The sequence below is a fragment of the Eschrichtius robustus genome, chromosome 1 (genome assembly GCF_028021215.1).
Source record: "Eschrichtius robustus isolate mEscRob2 chromosome 1, mEscRob2.pri, whole genome shotgun sequence".
Taxonomy (NCBI): domain Eukaryota; kingdom Metazoa; phylum Chordata; class Mammalia; order Artiodactyla; family Eschrichtiidae; genus Eschrichtius; species Eschrichtius robustus.
The window spans coordinates 135,579,100-135,595,976 of NC_090824.1; the positions used below are offsets into that span (position 1 = coordinate 135,579,100).

Below are 16,877 nucleotides of genomic sequence, written 5' to 3' on the forward strand. Positions count from 1 at the left end.
AATGAAGAAAAAAAACCCCATGAACTAGGACTAAAAACCCTTCAAATACAAAGCCCAATTTTCTCCTAAAGTGCCAGAGGAAAGATGTGGGCTTATCAGTGCTGATACCACTGATAAAAAAAAAAAAAAAAAAAATTAGGAGTCTGTTTAAAGAAAAGAATTGAAAGAGATTAAGAACCTAGAACACATAAGGAGTTGGAATTCATAAAGTTCCCAAAGAAATACCAACACAGGGTCTGGGCAGATTTTAGCCTCCTGCATCATTACCACGTAGTGGGGCGGGGCGGGGCAGGGGGTGGGGAGAGAACGACTTGATCAATCTGCAGTTTTAAACCAGCAACCTGGCTGATTCGTACCCGGAGTGAGACACTGAGTTGAGGCCATTAGTCACTTCTGTCAGCATGGCAATCCACTTCTAAGTAAAACAAGGTAAAGGGCTTAAAGCCCGCTCTCCCTTCCCGCTATTACCCCACCCTGCCCAGCAGAGAGCTGGGCATAGCAGATCTTCAGTGGAGGTTTTTGTTCCTACCTATACATCCGGTAAATATTTATTAGTGCCCACAAGCAAGGCAGAGAAGGGGATACAAAGATAAATTAGGTGTTGCCCAGCTCCCCAAATCATTTGAATCAGAAACATGCAGGCATACAACACAGAGCACCATGAGAGAAGTACATTAAAAATCGCCCACCCTATGGTTCCCACTTGAATGTTCTGTAGTCTTTTCATCTGCCTTCCAAACCTGGTAACTCCTTCCTATTAACAGATGTACCCCTAAACTTCCCATTGACTCAAGCAAAATGAGCAAAGAAACAAAACCAGAAAACAAAAACCACCAGGCATCATCCTTAATGTTCCCCTTTCTCTTAACCTCCCTACATCCAAACATTACCACATTCAGACAGTTATATGTCCAATCTTTTTTTTTTTTTGGCTGCACTACGCAGCATGTGGGATCCTAGTTCCCCGACCAGGGATCGAACCCAAGCCTCTTGCATTGGAAGCGTGGAATCTTAACCCCTGGACCACCAGGGAAGTCCCTCCAATCTAATTATAATTCCTCTACAACCCTGGTAGTCTGGGTAGCCATCACATCTCATATGAATGAAAGCAGTCTTTCGAGTGGCCTCTGCCCTTCCAACTTGGGGCCCTCAACTCACTCTCATCAGTCTATGTCTTTGTCAACGATGTCTCAATGTACCTCAAACAAAATCCAAACCGTGGCCTATGAGACTAAGTAATGTAGCCTCTGCCCACCCTTCCAACTTCATGCATCCCACTTTCCCTATGGCGCAAGCCACATTGATGTTATTAGTTTCTTGAAAATGCCAAGTCCTTTCCTCCCTCCCAGCCTTGTGCTTGCTTGTTTCCTTTGCCTAAAAAGTACCAACCCCCAACTCTGCACCAGGTTGGATCCTTGTCACTGTTCAGGCCTCAAGCATCACCTCCTTAGAGAGCTCTTCCCCAACAAAAGCAGGGCCCTGCCTGCCAGTTACCCTTGATCACTTCACCTAGTTTCCTTGGCAGTGCACATCATCACACTACCTTATCTGCTCTACCTCATGGTTGTAGTCCCAGGGCCTGGCACAATACCTTGGTACATAACTGCACTAGGACTTTCACAATTCAGGTAGCATGTGAAAACAGGCAGGATTCATACAAGTAATACTACCTGAAATGTAAATGCTAGGAGTAGCTTCACTGGAAGGTGCCACCAGCTGTTATTAACTGAATTGTGTCCCCACAAATTCATATGTTGAAATCCCAGCTTCCACCCTCCAGAATGTGACGTTATTTGGAAATAATGTTGTTGCAGATGTAATTAGTTAAGGTGAGCTCATACTGTCTGTTGTAGGGTGGACCCGTAATCCAACATGGCTGGCATTCTTTAAAGGGGGAAATCTGGACACAGACACGCATTTAGGGAGAATGCCATGTAAAAATGAAGGCAGAAATATGCAAGCCAAGCAATGCCAATGATTGCCAGCAAACCACCAGAGGCTAGGAAAGGCAAGGAATAGTTTTTCCCTCACAGTCCTCAGAAGGTTCAAAGCAACTCTGCCAACACTTCAACCTTGGACTTCCAGCCTCTATAACTGTAGGACAATAAATTTCTGTTGTTTGAGCCATGCAGTCTGTGGGACTTTGTTACGGCATCCTTACTCAACAATTCTCAAATCCAAGAGATTTTCACAAAGGGAGAGAAACAACCAGAAGCCTCTGGGGCAGGCCTGGTCCTGGCTGAGGAGGGAGAAGTGTGGAGAAATTCCAGTTACTGGTTCTCACCTGATGAGCTCGGAGCAAGGCGGTCCTCCGATACATGTAGTCCTCTGACTTGATCACATACACCATCTTATAGGAATTCAGCTTGAATCTACACTCCAGCTTATCCAGGCTATCCGCATTCTCCATGGTCTTCTTGCTGTTCCCTTCCTTCCCTTCCTTTTCCTGCTGTTCTCGACCACGCTGACACTTCCGGATCCGCCGCAGATTCCTACAAAGCAGCAAAGCCCTGCAGGATGAGAGCTCCTCCAGGTGCAGGTTCCCATGGCTGCCCCAAAAGCTTTCCTTATTATTTGCCTTCACAGCACTTATCACAATTTTAATTACATACATTTTTTTAAATGTCCAATGGTTTTATTGTTTAAAAAAAATTTTTTTCAACTGCAGAGATACAAAGAATAAAAAGTAGAAATTGCCAACTATCCCCTACCCCAAATCTGGAAATCCCACTTGCCTTGGCAGAGGTAACCACTGTTAGCAGTTTTCATTTAAAATCTTCTAGGTCTCTCTCAATTTTTCACTTAATGTCATGAAGATTTTTTCATTTCACTACGCATAGATTTGTGTCATTCTCTTTAACCGCTACAGAGGAATGTGTCTTAACTGAACAATTCCTTAACAGGAATTAATCAAGTTCTTCATCTGAACCACAGAGCACAGAAAATTACTTAAATGTCTATTTTTTTCAATTCTCCCACAGATGGTACATAACTAGTGCTATTCTACACATCTAGGAAAGAAGGTAATTCACATCAGTGGATGCCTTGGCAGGCTTAATTCCCTCCAACACAAGCAGAGAAAGGTTGTCAGCTAGACAATTCTACTGTTTCCTACACTTTGCTATTAAAAACATTGCTTCATTGAATATCTTTGTGTATATATATTTCCATAGGACAGCAGTTCTTTGGTCCAAGGACTACTGGGGGCACCCACGATGCTTTTTAGGAAGTTGTAAGATCAAAACTACTATTATAATAATACTAAAACATTATTTGTCTTTCTTTCTTTCTTAAAAAAAAACCAAAACAGTATTAACATTAGCATTGGCAGTGCAAAAATAATAGTGACTACTAAAAAAAAAAACAAATTGGTGATGGCACCAAGCTGTCCTTAGATATCTTTGTACTCTTCTCTGGCCACACACTGGCAATTCAAAAAGGAAAGCTGGTCTGACTTAAGAATGTCCTTAATGAAACAGTAACATTTCTTATTACTGATAAATCCCAGACCCTTAGTTCACATCTTTTTAATATACTGGGTGATGAAATGGGAACTAAACATAAAGTACCTTTGTGTGCCAAAGTACAATGGGATTCATGAAGGAAAGCACTTGAGCACTGCTTGAGCTGCAAATGGTTCACCATTTTTACCTGAAAGAATAGCTGACTAGCCAATCTGGGGTATTTGGCAAATATTTTCTCAAAAATGAACAAGGGAGACTGGTACTTCAAGGAAAACAACTGAGCACATTTGTTGCCAATGATAAAATTTAAGCTTTCAAGTAAAACTTTGAATTTTGGTAAACTGGTATTGGCCAGCATGAGGTGTGACAACTTCCCACTACTTAAAGATGTGACTGATGAGGTCAACGGCAATATTAATAAATGTGGTGTTTTTCTGGGGGGAGCTAGGTGGGGGGTGGGAATACGTAAAATGAAGACGTGTCAACATTTGGTAGGTCTGCGTAACTTAGTGAACTAACATTTTCCAAATAACCAACTGCATGAAGTTATAAAACCATGCATGAAAAAAATTCAAAGTACAAGATAAACCAATGGATTTTGACATAACCACATGAAAAGTTCACTGATACTGCAACTAACCTTTAAGAAACTACTACTGGACAGTTCTGCTGTCATATCAAAGAATATCCACAATTATCTTGAAAGGATATGGAAATACTACTTTTCTCAGCTACATTTTTCAGTAAGGCCAGATTTTCTTCACATATTTTGACGAAACAAAATAGTGCAGCAGAATGAATACAGAAGCAGATATGAGAATCCAGCTGTTCTTCTATTAAGCCAGACATGAAACAGATTTACAAAAATGTAAAGCAATGCCACTCTTCACTAATTTGTTGTTTTGAAGTAGCTTTTCATTAAAATATTACTTATGATAACACAGAATGCATTTAGCATTGTTTTTAATGAATTCACAAACATAGTAAACATTTTTCAGTTTTAATTTCTAATGTGGTAAATATTACTAGATATAATCCACATAAACAAAAGTTTTTTGGTGTATTCAATCTCTAAGACTGTAAGGGGTCTCAAAGACAAAAAGACTGAGAAAGAACCTCAGCTGTAATAGCTGTACAGCAAATTATTAAAAATGAAAGTTCCAGGCAGGGTAAAGGTCCTATACATTTTAACTGCCCTGATCCTGGAATGATTGTATCAATATTTCCCCCCACAGTATATCAAAGTGCCTCCCCTCTTCCCCACACCCTCCATAACACAGATTACAAATCTTTTTAAGAATTTTGCCAATCTGGTGAGAAATATACAATGTTATGTTTATTTGTACTGTTCCATAAGCATGGAGGGACTTCCCTGGTGGCGCAGTGGTTAAGAATCCGCCTGCCAATGCAGGGGACACAGGTTCGAGCCCTGGCCCGGGAAGATCCCACATGCTGCAGAGCAGCTAAGCCCGTGCGCCACAACTACTGAGCCTGCGCTCCAGAGCCCGCAAGCCACAACTACTGAGCCTGCGTGCCACAACTACTGAAGCCCACGTGCCTAGAGCCCGTGCTCCACAACAAGAGAAGCCACTGCAATGAGAAGCCCACGCACCACAACGAAGAGCAGCCCCCCGCTCGCCGCAACTAGAGAAAGCCCGTGCGTAGCAACAAAGACCCAACGCAGCCAAAAATAAATAAATAAAATAATTTTTTTTTAAAAAAGCATGGAGACTAAACCTGTTTTGTTGAGAAAGGGGCCTGGCACAGAGCAGCTGCTTGAAGTCTGTTAAATGACTCACTGAATGGAAGAAGCTGGCAGGGCCCTTCTGTTCACACCCCTTTCCATGTTCCAGTTAGGACTAAGTCTAATAATACTGGGATAATACCTTTCTGGGAATGTAAGACATGAGATTTCAATTTGCAAAATTTGGGGAAGGAAGAAAGCCAATCTACTACAGCAAAACCTATTTTCTACTTCTGAAACTCTGTTTTCATCCTCAGATAGAGGTCCAGCATACAATTTGCCCATATATGGGGAGGAAATTTTTAAAATTCCTTGAAGAGAGTTAACATAGCAGGCCTAAGACTGCTATCCTTTGAAAACCCTGCTTACAAGGTTGTCCCTTGGCTGGGTTCTGGGATCTTGGATTTTGGGAGAGTTTCCCCCATTCCCTGAATGATAAGAGTGCCTCACTGTACCTAAACTGCTTGTACAAAATAAATGGTTTATGCTGAAAACCTGCTTTCCTTCTGGAAGTCTGGAATTTTGGTACAAGCTAGGCAGAGGGTGCCTGCAGGACTAGCACCCAATAAAACCCCCAGGACCAAGTCTCCAATGAGCTTCTCTGGTAGGCAGCATCTCAAACATATTGTCATAGTTTGCTGCTGGAGGAATGAAAAGTGTCCTTGTGCCTCCAGTGGAAGTCACAGACCCTTAGAAGCTTGCGCCTGGCGTCCTCTGATTTTGTCACAGGCACCTTCTCCCTTTGCTGATGTAGCTTTGTATCCTTTCGCTACAGTAAACCATCACTGTGGGTATGCCTACATGCTGAGTCCTTGAGTCCTCCAAGAGAATCATCAAACCTTGGAGACTCTGACACACATTCCTAAAGGGAAGTTACTACTGACTCCTAAAACTCTTACCTCCCTGATGCTTTGGCACATGCTCCAGGTAAGCTCATGGTGTAAAAACCATACAAACCCTGAATTAGCATCCTCAGTAGACAGAACGACAGAATAAGTGAAAACCAAGAAACTGAAAGTCATCTAACTCCTCGTTCCTGGACTGTGCGTAAGTGTTATGCTGCCGATACAGGACTTGGTTCACTCACCGTGGGAGAAATACTGGTTTCCGTGCCAGATGCTCACGAAGCTCAGGAGAGGTAGTATCAGAATTCATGTATCGCTCCACATAGTCTGACCAGCGCTGGGATTGTAAACACAAAATGGGGGTGGGGGAGAGAGCACAAAAACTGAACTCCAACCTCATCAGGTTGTCTAGCAAATTCTATGACTAAAATGTCTGAAATACTTAAATTCAAGATCAAAAAAATCTCTTTCCATAATGACATGCTTGTTACTTGGTATTAAAACACAGCTTAGGGCTTCCCTGGTGGCGCAGTGGTTGGGAATCTGCCTGCCAGTGCAGGGGACACGGGTTCGAGCCCTGGTCCGGGAAGATCCCACATGCCGCGGAGCAAATGGGCCCATGAGCCACAATTACTGAGCCTGCCCGTCTGGAGCCTGTGCTCCGCAACAGGAGAGGCTGCAATAGTGAGAGGCCCGCATACCGCGATGAAGAGTGGCCCCCGCTTGCCGCAACTGGAGAAAGCCCTTGCACAGAAACGAAGATCCAACACAGCCATAAATAAATAAATAAAATTAAAAAAAAAAAACAAAAAACAAAAACACAGCTTAAAAAAATCTGTGAGAATACAAAACCTAAAGTTTCTCTGAGATACTTAACAGTTACCAGAAGTCATAAATGGTTAGAAGCTGGCTCACTGACAAGTTTTATTTCCCTACAGAGGGTTTTGTTAAAGAACAAAGTGTATAGTGACAAATGTTTGAAAATCAGAATCTTTCACACCAAAATCTAAATTTCTGGCATCTCTTTTAAAAAAAATTTAAGATTTGGCAACCATGAGCCAATATTCCCATAAAACAACAGTCTCCACCCCTCCATATGCCCTCAGCATCATACATACATGTGGCTTGCATTTCTCATTAATATTACCTGCTAGACCCAGCTATGATAACCAACTCACTCTGTCTACCCCGTGGGGTTGAGAACTCCTGGCTCCATCTATCCCAATAAAAAGTAAACATGACACAAAGGGTCAAGATGATACTGGGCAGATGGCACCTAATTTGTTGTTTCTTGTGCTTTAGGAGAAAAACAAGAAAGCTGCCAACCATGAGATTTCCTCAGAGGAGAGGGATTTCCTGAAAGCTAGATGAGACTGCCATCAATCCTAAATATCTTACCACCAGGCAGTCCTTCTCTTCAGCTGAAGACATGGCTGAAATGACCTGTACTTAAGCATCAGGTCCTGACCCTTAAACAGGCTAACGCTGGCTGGGCTTCTAGAAGACACTCACTGGGCAGACTCTCAGAACAAGACATACCCTCCCCAGTTTCTCCAGTATACTCATCCGTACCTCTGCTTCTACAGGGTCATCCGAGTTCTCCTCTTCCGTGTCCAAAAGCTCGATGGTCAACTGAACCTGGCCTTGGCTCTGAATGAACATAAGCTGCAAATAAGAAACCTGAATGTAAACAAAAGATCATCTCCAAAGCTGTAACTAGATTCTCAAGGGTTGAGAGGTGGGGAGGCAATAAAGTTATAAAAAAACTTTTGCTCCAATTTAAGAGATGAGGAAGATAACTCAAAAGCTTAGCAGGTGATAAAAAGGCAAAGGTCCCATCTTGCTACCAGCAAAACGAAATGTTAGAGCAAGAAGCACCATTTCATGTTTCTTACTTCTTGAATTAGCTAAAACAGTAATCAATATCAGAAAGAGTGCTCAAAAGTCAGAACCATAAAATGTCAATGCCATTTCACTTGATAATCCCATTTATGGGACTTGATACAAAGATGTAAACAAGTCTACAGTGTTTAAAAAAAAAAGGAAACTTCTCATACCAAAGTGAAATGGAAAACATCAAACAGAAAACAGCAATCACATTTCCACCACAATAAAGACTACCCAAGAAATCACACATACCATGAGGTAAGGAACACAAAGCATCAACATAAGAAGTGATCTGTTGCAATGGTACCAATCATATTTGAAATTGAGTTCTGCTAATACTATTTGTGTGATTTTTTTAAAAATTCATATTTAAAAGCAGTACACTGAGAGAGGCAAAACCAAGTCACATTTTGCACAAAAGAAGTATCAAATGGTGATGACACACAGATCTCTCTTTTTGGAATCCCAGGATTCTCAATGCCCTTATCCTAAGGGCTCGCTGCAGACCAGATCACTATTGGAATCACATGGTGAAGATCAGCGATTAGAAGAAAGCTTGAGAATCATTTATTTCAACATTCTTCATTTTACATAGGGAAAAACCTAAAATTCAGAAAGTTCTGATTTCTCAAGGCCACACAGCTAGTCAGTAAGCAAACAGGACCAGAAACCAGTTCTGGTTCACAGTTCTTCTGGAGAAGCTTTAAAAATTCCTATTTGCTAGTAAAATTTAAAAAGTAACAAGAACATAACACACACACATACAAACATAGTTACTTCCAAAACAGATTTGAAAAAAACTGCTCCTAGGAGTTTGCTAAACCCCCTGGATTTAGGATGAATGACCTAGAGTGTCGAGATTTGTCCCACTGCTGTAAAGAAACCACTCTTCAAAGTAATATTGAGAAGATAGTCTCCTCTACATGCCTAAAACTGAGCTCAATTTCATCCCAGCAGGCTCCTCGCCTGTCTGACACCTGTCTTGTTAGGTCCTTTACCATGTGTTCACCCCAACTCTCTGACCTCTGCAACCACTCTCCAAGTCTTGACTAGCTTTATTATTAGACTGCCCACGTCCATCACCCAAATTTGGTAACTGCCTCCAGTTGTAAACATGACTCTGATTCCTCCCCTCCTCCTTACTCAGCGTTACTAATCTTCCTGAAAGCTCAAATCCAGTGGAATATTTAGTTCTTAAAAATGCTTCGCTGTTCGCCAACCACAACAAAATTCATACCTTTTCCTTAGTATGGCTGTGAAGATCCTCTACCATTTGGACACCCCCACCTCCTCTCCATGGCTCCTCTGCCAATCTCCTAGGCTTCATTCAACTAACACATAGTCACTGAATGTTTGCTATTTATTAGGCAGAGGCACACGCAGAAGAGAACATGGTTTCTAGCTTGGAGAAGCTCAATTTAGTGAAGGAAAAGGGATACAAATAGCTGTATTTACATTACAACAAAATAACTACAAAGGTACTATTCTAGAAACATGCGCAATATGTTATTCCCCCTCAGTGAGATGAGAAAGATTTCACTTCACTGAAGTGACACTCAGCTGAGCACTGAAGGACAGGACATAGGGGAAGACCAATTGATTTCAGAGAAATCATGACAAAGAAAATCATATTGGAAAAAGTACATAAAAAGAACTACAACCCCTCTCCCCCGCAAAAGGTGAAGGATACGAGTAGGCCATACACAGAAGAGAAAAATAGGAGACAGCAGCAAACAGGGAAATGTGAATTAAAATATTTTTCTAATCATCTAATTGCCAAAAATAAGTTTGATAATACTAAGTGTTGACTAAGAATGGGGAAATAAATGCGCTTATCAAAGTGCACACTGGTCTACCCACCACCAGAGCCTCCCATCAAGCCTCTTAGATAGCCTCAACCACCAGAGGACAGACAGCAGAAGCAAGAAAAACTACAATCCTGCAGCTTGTGGACCAAAACCCACAGTTACAGAAAGACAGACAAGATGAAAAGACAGAGGGCTATATATCAGATGAAGGAACAAGAAAAAACCCCAGAAAAACAACTAAATGAAGTGGAGATAGGCAATCTTCCAGAAAAAGAATTCAGAATAATCATAGTGAAGATGATCCAGGACCTCGGAAAAAGAATGGAGGCAAAGATCGAGAAGATGCAAGAAATGTTTAACAAAGACCTAGAAGAATTAAAGAACAAAGAAACAGAGATGAACAATACAATAACTGAAATGAAAACTACACTAGAAGGAATCAATAGCAGAATAACTGAGGCAGAAGAACGGATAAGTGACCTGGAAGACAGAATGGTGGAATTCACTGCTGCGGAACAGACTAAAGAAAAAAGAATGAGAAGAAATGAAGACAGCCTAAGAGACCTCTGGGACAACATTAAACGCAACAACATTCGCATTATAGGGGTCCCAGAAGGAGAAGAGAGAGAGAAAGGGCCAGAGAAAATATTTGAAGAGATTATAGTCGAAAACTTCCCTAACATGGGAAAGGAAATAGCCACCCAAGTCCAGGAAGCGCAGAGAGTCCCATACAGAATAAACCCAAGGAGAAACACGCCGAGACACATAGTAATCAAAGTGGCAAAAATTAAAGACAAAGAAAATTTATTGAAAGCAGCAAGGGAAAAACGACAAATAACATACAAGGGAACTCCCATAAGGTTAACAGCTGATTTCTCAGCAGAAACTCTGCAAGCCAGAAGGGAGTGGCATGATATACTTAAAGTGATGAAAGGGAAGAACCTACAACCAAGATTACTCTACCCGTCAAGGATCTCATTCAGATTTGATGGAGAAATCAAAAGCTTTACAGACAAGCAAAAGCTAAGAGAATTCAGCACCACCAAACCAGCTCTACAACAAATGCTAAAGGAACTTCTCTAAGTGGGAAACACAAGAGAAGAAAAGGACCTACAAAAACAAACCCAAAACAATTAAGAAAATGGTCATAGGAACATACATATCGATAATTACCTTAAACGTGAATGGTTTAAATGCTCCAACCAAAAGACACAGGCTTGCTGAATGGATACAAAAACAAGACCCATATATATGCTGTCTACAAGAGACCCACTTTAGACCTAGGGACACATACAGACTGAAAGTGAGGGGATGGAAAAAGATATTCCATGCAAATGGAAATCAAAAGAAAGCTGGAGTAGCTATACTCATATCAGATAAAACAGACTTTAAAGTAAAGAATGTTACAAGAGACAAAGAAGGACACTACATAATGATCAAGGGATCAATCCAAGAGGAAGATATAACAATTATAAATATATATGCACCCAACATAGGAGCACCTCAATACATAAGGCAACTGCTAACAGCTATAAAAGAAGAAATTGACAGTAACACAATAATAGTGGGGGACTTTAACACCTCACTTACACCAATGGACAGATCATCCAAAATGAAAATAAATAAGGAAACAGAAGCTTTAAATGACACAATAGACCAGATAGATTTAATTGATATTTACAGGACATTCCATCCAAAAACAGCAGATTACACTTTCTTCTCAAGTGCGCACAGAACATTCTCCAGGATAGATCACATCTTGGGTCACAAATCAAGCCTCAGTAAATTTAAGAAAATTGAAATCATATCAAGCATCTTTTCTGACCACAATGCTATGAGATTAGAAATGAATTACAGGGAAAGAAACGTAAAAACCACAAACACATGGAGGCTAAACAATACGTTACTAAATAACCAAGAGATCACTGAAGAAATCAAAGAGGAAATCAAAAAATACCTAGAGACAAATGACAATGAAAACACGATGACCCAAAACCTATGGGATGCAGCAAAAGCAGTTCTAAGAGGGAAGTTTATAGCTATACAAGCCTACCTAAAGAAACAAGAAGAATCTCAAGTAAACAATCTAACCTTACACCTAAAGCAACTAGAGAAAGAAGAACAAACAAAACCCAAAGTTAGCAGAAGGGAAGAAATCATAAAGATCAGAGCAGAAATAAATGAAATAGAGACAAAGAAAACAACAGCAAAGATCAATAAAACTAAAAGCTGGTTCTTTGAGAAGATAAACAAAATTGATAAGCCATTAGCCAGACTCATCAAGAAAAAGAGGGAGAGGACTCAAATCAATAAAATCAGAAATGAAAAAGGAGAAGTTACAACAGACACCGCAGAAATACAAAGCATCCTAAGAGACTACTACAAGCAACTTTATGCCAATAAAATGGACAACCTGGAAGAAATGGACAAATTCTTAGAAAGGTATAACCTTCCAAGACTGAACCAGGAAGAAACAGAAAATATGAACAGACCAATCACAAGCAATGAAATTGAAACTGTGATTAAAAATCTTCCAACAAACAAAAGTCCAGGACCAGATGGCTTCACAGGTGAATTCTATCAAACATTTAGAGAAGAGCTAACACCCATCCTTCTCAAACTCTTCCAAAAAATTGCAGAGGAAGGAACACTCCCAAACTCATTCTATGAGGCCACCATCACCCTGATACCAAAAGCAGACAAAGACACTACAAAGAAAGAAAATTACAGACCAATATCACTGATGAATATAGATGCAAAAATCCTCAACAAAATACTAGCAAACAGAATCCAACAACACATTAAAAGGATCATACACCACGATCAAGTGGGATTTATCCCAGGGATGCAAGGATTCTTCAATATACGCAAATCAATCAATGTGATACACCATATTAACAAATTGAAGAAGAAAAACCATATGATCATCTCAATTGATGCAGAAAAAGCTTTTGACAAAACTCAACACCCATTTCTGATAAAAACTCTCCAGAAAGTGGGCATAGAGGGAACCTACCTCAACATAATAAAGGCCATATATGACAAACCCACAGCAAACATCATTCTCAATGGTGAAAAACTGAAAGCATTTCCTCTAAGATCAGGAACGAGACAAGGATGTCCACTCTCATCACTATTATTCAACATAGTTCTGGAAGTCCTAGCCACGGCAATCAGAGAAGAAAAAGAAATAAAAGGAATACAAATTGGAAAAGAAGAAGTAAAACTGTCACTGTTTGCGATGACATGATATTATACATAGAGAATCCTAAAACTGCCACCAGAAAACTGCTAGAGCTAATTAATGAATATGGTAAAGTTGCAGGATACAAAATTAATGCACAGAAATCTCTTGCATTCCTATACACTAATGATGAAGAATCTGAAAGAGAAATTATGGAAACACTCCCATTTACCATTGCAACAAAAAGAATAAAATACCTAGGAATAAACCTACCTAGGGAGACAAAAGACCTGTATGCAGAAAACTATAAGACACTGATGAAAGAAATTAAAGATGATACCAACAGATGGAGAGATATACCATGTTCTTGGATTGGAAGAATCAACATTGTGAAAATGACTATACTACCCAAAGCAATCTACAGATTCAATGCAATCCCTATCAAATTACCAATGGCGGTTTTTACGGAACTAGAACAAATCATCTTAAAATTTGTATGGAGACACAAAAGACCCCGAATAGCCAAAGCAGTCTTGAGGGAAAAAAACGGAGCTGGAGGAATCAGACTCCCTGACTTCAGACTGTACTACAAAGCTACAGTAATCAAGACAATATGGTACTGGCACAAAAACAGAAACATAGATCAACGGAACAAGATAGAAAGCCCAGAGATAAACCCACGCACCTATGGTCAACTAATCTATGACAAAGGAGGCAAAGATATACAATGGAGAAAAGACAGTCTCTTCAATAAGTGGTGCTGGGAAAACTGGACAGCTACATGTAAAAGAATGAAATTGGAATACTCCCTAACACCATACACAAAAATAAACTCAAAATGGATTCGAGACCTAAATGTAAGACTGGACACTATAAAACTCTTAGAGGAAAACATAGGAAGAACACTCTTTGACATAAATCACAGCAAGATCTTTTTTGATCCACCTCCTAGAGTAATGGAAATAAAAACAAAAATAAACAAATGGGACCTAATGAAACTTAAAAGCTTTTGCACAGCAAAGGAAACCATAAACAAGACGAAAAGACAACCCTCAGAATGGGAGAAAATATTTGCAAACGAATCAACGGACAAAGGATTAATCTCCAAAATATATAAACAGCTCATTCAGCTCAATATTAAAGAAACAAACACCCCAATCCAAAAATGGGCAGAAGACCTAAATAGACATTTCTCCAAAGACATACAGACGGCCACAAAGCACATGAAAAGATGCTTAACATCACTAATTACTAGAGAAATGCAAATCAAAACTACAATGAGGTATCACCTCACACCAGTTAGAATGGGCATCATCAGAAAATCTACAAACAACAAATGCTGGAGAGGGTGTGGAGAAAAGGGAACCCTCTTGCACTGTTGGTGGGAATGTAAATTGATACAGCCACTATGGAGAACAATACGGAGGTTCCTTAAAAAACTAAAAATAGAATTACCATATGACCCAGCAATCCCACTACTGGGCATATACCCAGAGAAAACCGTAATTCAAAAAGACACATGCACCCAAATGTTCATTGCAGCACTATTTACAATAGCCAGGTCATGGAAGCAACCTAAATGCCCATCAACAGACGAATGGATAAAGAAGTTGTGGTACATATATACAATGGAATATTACTCAGCCATAAAAAGGAACGAAATTGAGTCATTTGTTGAGAAGTGGATGGATCTAGAGACTGTCATACAGAGTGAAGTAAGTCAGAAAGAGAAAAACAAATATCGTATATTAATGCATGTATGTGGAACCTAGAAAAATGGTACAGATGAGCCGGTGTGCAGGGCAGAAGTTGAGACACAGATGTAGAGAATGGACATATGGACACCAAGGGGGGAAAACTGCGGTGGGGTGGGGATGGTGTTGTGCTGAATTGGGCGATTGGGATTGACATGTATACACTGATCTGTATAAAATTGATGCCTAATAAGAACCTGCAGTGTAAAAAAAAGAAACAAACAAAACAACTAAAAAAAAAAAAAAAAAAGAAAAAGAGAAACCAAACCTGTCAACACTATGATCTTGGACTTCTAGCCTCCAGAACTGTGAAAAAATGAATTTCCGTTGTTTAAGCCACCCTGTCTGTGATTTTGTTATGGTAGCCCTAGCAAACTAATGCAGATGTGAATAAATATCTAGGATTCATTAAAAAAAAAGAATCCACCTGCCAATGCTGGGGACACAGGTTCGATCCCCAGTCTGGGAAGATCCCACATGCCGCAGAGCAACTGAGCCCGTGCGCCACAACTACTGAGCCTGCGCTCTAGAGCCCGCGAGCCACAACTATTCAGCCCACGTGACACAACTACTGAAGCCTGCACACCTGGAGCCCATGCTCTGCAACAAGAGAAGCCCCTGCAATGAGAAGCCCACACACTGCAACGAACAGTAGCCCCCGCTCGCCACAACTAGAAAAGATCAGTGGTTGCCAGAGGTTAGGGGGAGGGAGGGATGAATAGGCAGAGGATTTTGGGGTTAGTGCAACTATTAGGTACAGCACTATAATGGTTGATACCTGTCATTATGCATTTGTCAAAACCCATAGTGCACAGCACCAAGAGTGAACCCTAATGTAAACCACAGACTGTGGGTGATGATGATGTGTCAATGTAGGTTCATTGATTCTACAAATGTACCACTCTGGGGCTGGATGTTGACAGTGGGAGAGGCTGTGCGTGTGTGGGGGCAGGGAGTGTATAAGAAATCTCTGTACCTCTTGCTCCATTTTGCGGTGCACCTAAAACTGTTCTAAAATATAAAGTCTATTTTTAAAAAAACCCAAAAAAAAAAAAAAGTGCACACTGGTATAGCCAGTCACTTTGGAGAGCGAAATGGGAATATCCATTAAAGTTTAAATTTTAAAATATGCATACCATTTAACCCAGTAATTTCATTTCTCTGCCTCTACCCTAAACAAACACTACCACATGCACGCAAGCATACAAATACAACAAAATGCAGTTCAATGAAGCACTATTTGAGATAGTAAAAAATGGAAATAGTTTAAAACATTTACCCATAAGGCAATGATTTTTTAAAAAACTATGGTACAGGGAATTCCCCGGCAGTCCAGTGGTTAAGGACTTGGCGCTTTCACTGCTGGGGGCTGGGTTCCATCCCTGGTGGGGGAACTAATATCCCACAGGCCATGTGGCATGGCCAAAAAAAACCCCAAAAACAAACAAAAAAACCCCCAAAAAACTATGGTACATTCATACTATTATGTATGACACAGCAGTTGAAAAAATGAGCTGGATCTATATAAACCAAAACAGAGCAAATTCTAAGACATATTAAGTAAAAAAAAAAAAAAAAAAAAAAAAAGCAAGATGTAAAATACGCTATCTAATCCAATCTAAATCTAATCATTTATTTCTACATAAACATATGTGTCGATATATGCAAATGCACAGAAAAGGGTCTGAATGGATATACAGAGAGCTAAACATGCCTGATTTTTAAAAAACACTGTAGAATATGCACAGAAAAAAAATGAAGGGAGAGGAGGCGGGAGGTGGGACTGGGCAGGGGATATGAAGGCCTGCTTATCCTTAGCTTAATGCTAATACTATGGACTTTTTTTCTCTATGTAAACATTTTTAAGAAAAAGGTCACTGTGATGACACAATTTTCCTGGTTACCAAGCCTTCTGTTCCTGCTATTCCCTCTGCTATTCTGACAACTCTTCTTATCTACAGGATGAGTCTACCCATTCCTTCATAGGCCCTCACCACACAATTTAATACACTGTTAACTCACTGTAGGTGGGGGTGATAATTCCGTCCACCATGAAAGTAAACACCCACTAAACTCATAATAAACATTTATAGATTTAAAACTCTGAAAGGGGGGCTTCCCTGGTGGCGCAGTGGTTGAGAGTCTGCCTGCCAATGCAGGGGACATGGGTTCGAGCCCTGGTCTGGGAGGA

At 40.3% G+C, this 16,877-nt stretch overlaps 1 protein-coding gene across 5 annotated transcripts in view; it reads right to left on the reverse strand.

The window, feature by feature from the left end:
- The window catches only part of SIN3A (SIN3 transcription regulator family member A), a 71,382-nt gene that overhangs the window by 2,027 nt on the left and 52,478 nt on the right, over positions 1–16,877 (reverse strand). For all 5 annotated transcript variants that reach the window (XM_068556034.1, XM_068556041.1, XM_068556018.1 and 2 more), the window contains exons 18-20: positions 7,626–7,718; positions 6,296–6,390; positions 2,285–2,492 (exon numbers count right to left, since the gene is read on the reverse strand). In XM_068556034.1, coding sequence (XP_068412135.1) covers positions 2,285–2,492; positions 6,296–6,390; positions 7,626–7,718 — 396 coding nt within the window. The remainder of the gene's footprint in view (positions 1–2,284; positions 2,493–6,295; positions 6,391–7,625; positions 7,719–16,877) is intronic.